This window comes from Papio anubis, chromosome 7 (assembly GCF_008728515.1).
Source record: "Papio anubis isolate 15944 chromosome 7, Panubis1.0, whole genome shotgun sequence".
NCBI classification, from domain to species: Eukaryota; Metazoa; Chordata; class Mammalia; order Primates; family Cercopithecidae; genus Papio; species Papio anubis.
Window position 1 is genome coordinate 108,096,064 of NC_044982.1, and position 9,040 is coordinate 108,105,103.

General features: G+C 52.2%; 1 protein-coding gene across 1 annotated transcript; it reads right to left on the minus strand.

Moving 5' to 3' along the window:
- Positions 1–206: 206 nt before the first annotated feature.
- TLNRD1 (talin rod domain containing 1) lies at positions 207–4,154 on the minus strand. Its single transcript, XM_003901297.4, has one exon. The coding sequence runs from the start codon at positions 1,931–1,933 to the stop codon at positions 845–847; it is 1,089 nt and encodes a 362-aa protein (XP_003901346.1). The 5' UTR covers positions 1,934–4,154; the 3' UTR covers positions 207–844.
- Positions 4,155–9,040: the final 4,886 nt, after the last annotated feature.

Below are 9,040 nucleotides of genomic sequence, written 5' to 3' on the forward strand. Positions count from 1 at the left end.
ATGCATAGTCGTCTCTTCAGTTCTAGGCTGCTCAAGCGAGTACTTCTTGAGCAGTACTTTTTCTTGAGGAAAAAGTAGAAAGGCTTGGGAACTGGGGGCCTGCCTCACTACTATTGAAATAGCCTTCCCACAGAACCTTCCCATACATGATACACAGCATGCAAAATTACAATTATTGAAAAATCAACAATAATTGCAAAAAGCCATCTGAGAAACATAACATTTTAATAGATGAAATAAATACTCCAGTACATGCAAGGTAAAAACTTGACGTTGGGGGAAAAAAATCACTCTATAGTGTAAATTAAAAAAACACACACTCACAGTAGCTTCCCCCCATTTGCAAATCACATGGCAAATTCATACCCTTTCCACACTAAGTATACTCCTAATTCAACACGATTGCTTAAAAAAAAAAAAAAAAGACATACAAAAAAGGTAGCTACATCCATGTCTAAGGAGTGAAAACTGAGGTAACCTTTCTTTTAATTAAAAACACAAAAAAATGAAATGAACCCATGACCTCCTTCCTGCCCAATAATCAAACTTAGTTGAGAAATTCCGGAAGACGGGCTGGGGTAGGGGGCGGGAGTGATAACGCAACCAGATGACACCTTTTCCATCTTCCAGTCCCTACTGCGTGGGGCCTGGTGGACAGACACCTGGGCCCTCCAAGTGCGTGTGCAGGTTGTGTGCATGGCCCTGCCTTAAGATTCCTCTCGAGCATTTAATGTTGGGGAGGGTAGGGGGTTTCACCTATGATTTCTTTGGTATAAATGGTGAGGGGCAGAGTAAGTATCTTCCTTTAGTCTGGGGGTGGAAGAAGGGGTATGGGGGTGGGGTGCTAATTCACAGAATTGGAATTCACTGGCGGTAAAGTCCTGGGCGAAGACCTCTCCCTTAAAGCCTGAGATAGCAGGGTGCAGCCTTCAGACACGGCGCAGGCCGAGTTCCTCAGCCTCTCCCTGTGGTCCGACATCTTGGCGCCCCCGTCGGGGTGCTGCGCCAGATCCCTGAGGCACTGGGTCAGGAGCACGCAGGCCGACACCACGCTCATGGCGCCGCCCAGGATGGCGGTCTGCACCGCCTTGCCCTCGGCGCTCACAGCTGCCGCGCGACCCAGGAACTGCGGCTCGGTGGCGAAGCCTACTAGGGCGCTGACTGCCTGCACCAAGGGCCCGCTGAAGAGCGCGCAGCGGCTCCGCGCCAGCTCACTGGGCGCCACCTTCACCTCGCGCACGCAGGCCAGGAGCGCCGACGCGCTGGTGCTCATGCACTTGACGCCCAGCTTGAACTGCTCGCGCGAAAAGCGGTCCCGTGACTTGTCACTGGCCAGGGCGCACGCGTCCGTCAGGAACTTGAGGTTGCGCGACAGGCCCTGCGACACCTCCAGCAGCAGCTGCGGCGTCATGTCGGCCAGCGGCGTGGCGCGCAGCACGGCGCAACCCTGCTCCACCTCATGGCGGCAGCGCGTCACGCGGTAGCGGTCCACCAGGCCCGGCTGCGCCGGCTGGGCGCCCGGCGTGGCCACAGCCGCCAGATAGGCCGCGTGGGCTGAGCACTCGGTCAGCGACACCACCAAGTCGCCCAGCTCCACCAGGCTGTCCCCCGCCTCCCCGAAGCGGCCCATGTTGAGCTGGCTCTGCACGTCGTGGGTGAGGATGGAGAGCCCCTTGGTGCGCGCGATGATGGTGTCCCGGCACTGCTCGAAGGACTCGGCGCCGGCACCAGAGGAGGCAGGGCCCTCGAAGAGCACTGGCCGCGCCTCGCTCGACAGCAGCAGCAGGTCGGCTACCAGCTGCATCTTGCCCTTGCAGTGATCGCAGACGGATACCAGCCTCTTCCGCGGCTGCGAGCTGGTCCCGCCGATGGCGGTCGCAGGAGCCGGAGAAGCCGCCTCGCCAGTGGGCTTCCCGGCGCTGCCGCTAGCCATCGCGCCCGGGGGGCACTGGCATGCCGCTGGGGACCCCGCTACCACCGCCGCTGCCGCGGCCACTGCCGCCGCCCCGGCAGCCGTCGCGACTCAGCTGGCCAAGGCCGCGGTGCCTTCCTCGCACCATCATGCCATCCACCGCCGCGGGCAGAAGGCACTGGGCTGCGGCGGCGGGAGCCCGGGCGGCGCGCGGTGGGCCCGAGGGCCAGAGAACGCGGAAGGCTCTTCGGGGCAAGGGGAGGGGCTGCAGCTTTCGGCCTCCTAGAGGGCTTGCAGGAACCATGAACCGCAGCAGAGCAAACTCACTGTCCGCGCTCCTCGTCTCCGGGAGGCCAGGAAAGTCCCTTCTGCTGGTTCGCCGCCGCCGCCTTCCTGGGCATGGCCTGGCCCGGCCCTCGGAGAGGTGAGGGCGGGACGGGGAAGCTGGGAGTTGTCCTTCCTTCCTTTCTTTGAAATCAAAATCCTTTCCTCGGGGAGGAGCGCGGGAGGCAGCACAGGCAGACTCTGCTGTCAGCCGCCGCGCTCGAGGCCACCTCGGGCTTGGCGGCGCACGTGGGCTTCAGGCGCCGTGACCCCGCCAGGCGGCACTTCCCCGCGACGGCGGCCGGGGCTGGCTCTCCGAGACGCGCGGCCGCCCCGGGCTCATCTCCTGCCTCCCGCTCTCGGGAAGCGGCGCCGGCGGCAGCAGGGCAGAGGGTGTGGCCCGCGCTGTCGCTGCCGCGCCGAGTCAGAGCCGGGCGGGAGCCTGCACTGATTGCGCACAGCGGCCGCCCGGATCGCTCTCAAGCTCTCGCCCGCCCGCCACGCCCGGGCGTGCCGAGCGCCGCGGCGGCCCCTTCCCGCCTCGCCGGTTCACAGCGCGCGGCCCGGCGCCGCGGCGGCACGCCCTCCCAGACCGCGCGCCCGGCGGCCCGCCGCTGGCTGTCGACGCGAGTCCATCCCTGTCGCCTCCTCGTCTGGGGCCCGCAGCGGCTGAGCTCTCCCGAGACCCCGGGCCCCGCGCATGGGACGCCCCTGCACGAGTCTCCCTGCGACCGGGCCAACTCAGAAGGTCCCCGCGGCGCTGCGGCAACCGGCCCGGGCCCCGGCTCCTGCCATTTTTGTCAACCGCCAACTTCCGAGCGAGCGGGGAGAAACTGAAAGGAAGGGCGGGGGCCGAAAGGCAGAGGGAAAAACACCCGCTTCCTCTCCGCGCGCGGCTTCACCTCGGAGCGCGGCCGTGGCTGTGCCGCCGCCCGCAGGGTCTGCCGGAGGTTTTTCTCTTCCCGTCCGCGCCTCGCCCCCGGGCTCGCCGCCGCCGCCTCGGCCGTAACCTCCCTGGAGCCTATAGAAATCTTTTGTGTGGCGTCACCGCCTTTCGTTTAAATCCCGCTTCCTCCTCTCGTCCTTCCTCCCGCCCCCTCCGCCGCTCCCGGATGCTTGCGCGATGCGCTGCTCCTCCCCCGGGAAGCTGGGTGGCTGCGGGGGACGCCGCCGCCCAACGCGGACGCCACCGGCGTGGGGCCGGTGGTCACGGACCCCCCCCATGGTCGTGGGCCGAGAGACTGGGGAAGCGGACAGGGGAAGGCCTGCCCCGGGCGGGGGGCTCTGCGCACACCCATGGGAGACCGGGGCGCAGCCGCCCGCGGGCATTACGTAAGCTCTTAGCCGGACCTGGGGGCTTCCTCCCCGCCAAGAGAGGAACTCTAAAAGGTGACTTGGCCTCCAGGCTGAAGGCAGGAGGACACTCGATACTGGCCACTGGTGATTTGTTGGGGCCGGCGGGTCATCTCGGTCTGCGCGACTTCGCCAGTTTTTCCAACGCCCCCTGCCCTTTGTTGTGTTTGATCCGCTTCCGCGATGGGTTTCTGACCAGCAGTGCAGTGTAACGAAAAGAGGAAAAGAGCACTGGATGTGGAGTCCCAAGAGTAGGGCTAGATGCTTGCCCGTTCCTCCCTTGAAATATGTCTTATGCAGTGAGAGCGCGGGCTCTGAACCAGACTTCCTAGGATCAGCCTTTCTCAAGCCATTTATGAGTTCCATGACCTTGTTCAAGTTATCGCTCCAAGTATCCGCCTTCTATTCTAGAAATTAGAGACTGTGCACAGGCTGCTTGAGTACTTGGCTCCTAAACAGTAGCTGTTAGAATTATGAGCCTTGATCAGCGCAGTTTGCCTCCTCATAACGTCTATTTATTCGTCTGTATAATGGAATAATAGTGGCTGCTGTTAAATGAATTAAATAAGACAGCGTTTGGAGGGAAACGTTATTACTCCAGTTTCACAGAGAAGGAAACTGATCAGGTGCTTGAAATGACTTCCCAAGATCAAGAAGACAGCATATGGCAGGGACAAGAGCCCACGCCTACTCCCAGCCTCTTTTTACCGGACCTTGTTTTTCAGGAAGTGGTTAAAACACCTGGGCTACTCCCAGCAAAACGCCAGTATCGCAGTCCTGAAACAGGTACGCTAAGGTGCCCAGCCCAATACAGGCTGGGCGTGCTGAGCCAACGGAAATGTTTGTTCTCTGTCCCTTCCTAGAACTCCAAGTCACCTTTCTCCAGTCAGTTAAAAATGTTACTGTTAACTAGAATGACGTTTCAATTTATCGGCCATATCCAAGCATTTCTGTGAATGAACTGTGAGACATGCTATTAATAAATTAACCATGAACAGCAGGTTCAAACCTGGATGGATAGTCATCCTACTTATAACGTAAAGTATCCTTAAATATCTTTAGAATCCAGATGAACCCACTTATTTGGCAAAGCGAGGTCAATAAAACTGACTTGAAATAGGAAGCAGTTCTGTAGGATTACTTCCTTTCTTCTTCTACAAGAGAAAAAAAAACAAAAACAGTTGGGTAAGTCAAGGTTTTTCCATGATGACCCAGGAATTGCACGTTAGTCCCTCTTAGCTCCAAAAATTTGAGAGGGAAGTCAGACTTCTGTGCCTAGTTTATTCATGAGGCTGCTCTAAGATCAGGGGATTTTTTTTTTTTTTTTTTCCAAAGCCACTTAGTGCCCCTGGGGGTCCTATTTTCCCTTTCTTCTACATATGCAGTCTGTTTTGCTGTTGATGGAAACCCACCCCAACAATGAGTTGTGTTACACACAGACTGTCCACTCTATTCAGTGAGGTTTGGTTTCATTTTTAAAACTGATAGCATTGTGTTCTTGGCCTTCCCTGCTTCATTTTTCAGATAGGGAAATTCCTTCTAAACTGATCCTCCCAGGCACTGCCTTCACCTTTCTTTAGGTTCACCTTTACTTTGTCCCATTGTTCATTCACTCCACAATCACTGGGCACCAGTCTTGTGCTAGGCACCAAAGTTAACATGATATGTAATATGAGGCCTCCTCTCTTAAAGATTAGAGTCCAGGGAGGGGAGTAGATTCACAAGAAACAGTCACAATTTCACTATTGGTTCAGTGAGAGCACAGAGTAAAAAACCGATAGCAAAGATAATTGGGCTTCACAGATACAGTATTTGCAGGTAGGCAGGGCCATGTGGTTCTTTCTGACCAATGAAATGTAAGGGGAAGCTATGTAGGTTACTTCCAGGCTGAGACAATGAAAAGCCAATCTGTAATTCTCCACTCTCCTACCCTCCTGTAAGTACCATGGAGACTGCATTCTAGTTGGTGGAGCCTCTGTAAGCCTAGGTGACCATGTGGAGCAGACCCTCTTGATCTGTTGTGGACATGTAATGTGAGCACACAGTGAACTATTGGTGTGTTAAGTCACAGAGATTTGAGGGTTGTTTGTTGCTGTTGCATATTTTTAGTCTAATTAGAGGATGGCTTGTTGGTGTCTGCCCTTAGAGTCACTCAAGCAATGGCTTTTTCTTTAGAAAACTCCACCTATTACCCCTTCTAACCCTCTCTTAAAATTAAAATAAATATAAATCAAAAGTATTTGCTATGATCTGACCCCCAAATTCATATGTTGAAACTTAACCACCAGTGTGACAGTATTACAAGGTGAGCCTTTGGGAGGTGGTTAAGTCATGAGGTGGAGCCCTCTTGAATGGGGTTAGTGGCCTTATAAAAGAGGTGTGAGAGAGTTGTTCGCCTCTTTTGCCCTTCCATCATGGGAGGATACAGCAGCATAGGGGATGCATCATCTATGAGGAATGGGCCCTTGCTGGGGCCTTGATCTTGTACTTCCCAACTCTAGAGCTGTAAGCAATAAATTTCTGTTAGTTATAAATTACCAAGTCTAAGGTATTTTGTTATAGCAGCTCAAATGGACTAAGATAGTTTTTTTTTTTTTTAATGGATGTTGAGTGAGAGAAGAAAGCGGAAAATGTGTGGACTGGGGATTGGCTGGAGGAAGGTAAATGGAGTGGATGAGAGAGAGCTGGTAAATGGCCTGGCCCCTAGAGAATGCATTCTCAGTACTGGCTCAAGGCCTACACTGAATAGGCATTTGGAAAAGTAAGTGAACACGGTACAAAGAGAACTGAGGATTTGGGCAGGACAAGTGGAACTGACAGGCTGAGACAGGCAGGATTGGGGAAACATCTTTTACCTCCTCTCTTACCTGTTTTAGAAGGTGCATCCACCACTTGGTAAAAGAGAACATTATGGGCACTCTGTTTTGTTTTTATGTTTAAAATCATGGTAAAATAACAAAATCATCTTACCCATTGTTAAGTACATTATTGTGCAACCATCACCATCCTCTATCTCCAGAAATGTTTCATCTTCCCCAACTGAAACTCCATACCCATTAAGTGACTGCTCCCCACTCCCCCTTCCTCCAGTCCCTGGCAACCACCATTCTACTTTCTCTATGAATTTGACTGCTGTTAAGTACCTCATGTTAGTTGAATCATACAATATTTGTTATTTTGTGCCTGGCTTATTTCACTTAAGTTGTCTTTTTTTTTTTTTTTTTTTTTTTTGAGACAGAGTCTCGCTCTATCGCCCAGACTGGAGTGCAGCGGCGCAGTCTCAGCTCACTGCAAGTTCCACCTCCTGGGTTCACGCCATTCTCCTGCCTCAGCCTCCCAAGTAGCTGGGACTACAGGCGCTTGCCACCATGCCTGGCTAATTTTTTTTTCTGTATTTTTAGTAGAGACGGGGTTTCACCGTGTTAGCCAGGATGGTCTTGATCTCCTGACCTCGTGATCCGCCCTCTTCGGCCTACCAAAGTGCTGGGATTACAGGCATGAGCCATCGTGCCCAGCCTTAACATAATGTCTTTAAGATTCTTTGATATTGTAGCATACATGGGAATTTCTCTTCTTTTTTATGGGTGAACAGTATTCCATTGTAAGTACTCTGGATCTTTTCATTCTATCAAAAATTTATTTATTTTGTAGCGAGAAAGTCTTGGAGACACAGTCTCACTATGATGCCCAGACTGGTCTCACACCCTTGGCCTCAAGCGATCCTCCCACCTTAGCCTCCCAAAGTGCTGAGATTACAGGTGTGAGCCTGTCTGGCCACTCTGCATTTTGATACCCAAGTTACACTACCCCAGACTTTCTGGACCAACAACCAAGCTGTGTTTGGTCTGTAGTGCCACCTGGTGGTCAATATGAGGCATTCTGTGCCCTAATTATTTTTCTCTTTGGAGCAGTGTCCCTCTGTTTTGCTTTTGTGCACACAAATGAGCCAATTACATCTCAGGCTATCTTTCTTATACATATGCAGACATCACCCTTCATTATTTCCCTTTCACTATCTATTGTAAAAGAGCGGAATTTATATCTCTCCCTCTTTTCCCCAGATTCCCTCATTGTCATAGGTGATGCATGACAACAGCCCCTGGTTCACCAAGGAACAAGATCACTGTCTTAACAGCTCGCTCTCCTTACCCGGCATGTCCTCTTGCTCTCTGGTATATTTTGTTCCCATCCAGTAAGAACACCGGGGCAGTACCTCACACATCACTCCCATTTCCTCCCCAGTCCCAGTTTCCACCCTCCCTCCCTCCATGCTTTCTCTTTGTTCACTTGCAGCTGGGTGTGTAAGGGACCCTGTGTGCTGGACCAGTTATACCTTGGCAGGCATACCTGAGCCTGCAGGTCCTGAAGTCTAGGAGATCTGGAATTTTCTGCAGTAGTTTGCCAGAGCACCCTCCATGGAGGCAAAGTTTGCTTGCACAGATTAATAAATTCTGTGCCCCATTCATCTAGTGGCCAGTCATCTTTGGATGTATTTTCCATTTTCCAGCATCCTGGAGAAGAGAAAAAAACAAGTGCTAAGTTTCAGGCACCCTGGACTCCTAACACTAATCATGCCTGACCAAGTTTTGACATCTCTCATGGTGCCTGGTATTCAGTAACTACAGAGTGATTAGATTTATTGGTGCCTCACAAGGAGGCTCCCTGATCCTTCAGACAGACCCAGGTATTTCTTCCCCCCTTGTAGCTACTGTGATGCCTGCTCATCTTCAGAGTGACGTCAAGTACTTGTAACTGTTGGTGTATCTCTCTCCACAACCCTATCATCTCTGTAAGGGCAGGGACTTGATCTGTGCATCTCTCCCCCACACTTAATGTATTGAGTGTTTATGGCAATAGGTAATGAATTATTTCATTTGTTAAATCTCTGCACAAGAAAGGCACCCTTTTATTGAACCAAACTCTGACTGCTCACAACTTTCATTCAGTAATGGACAGAAAGTCATGGACATTCATGAAACAACAGCAGGGGTAGAGTCTAGGTCTGGTCATGATCTAGAAGCTCACAACCCTAAGATTGAAGGGGAGGCCGGAGGCCTGTTTGCTTAGCAAGTATGTTCACCTCATTTTTCTTACAGCTTGTTTGGGACAGTCCAGGGAGGTGATTCTTTGGAAACAGACTGAATTTTCTAAACATAACTGCATATATCTATGCTGCAAAGTACATGTAATTTTTTCAGATGACACAGAGAAAAGTCCTGCCTTCTTTGGAGATTCAGATCTCATCCCCAAATTTTCAAGGCCATTGCAGTATTGTAGATAATTTGAATTACATGTATTATTCTGATAATTTCTATTGAAATTAGATTTTTCCCCCTTACATCTTGGTGGAAAGAAGGGTACCAATTCACATTTTGTGAGCAGCAGTGTTTGTGTGTGTCTCTCCTTTTAAAGCACAAGTGGGCCAGGCGTGGCAGTTCATGCCTATAATTC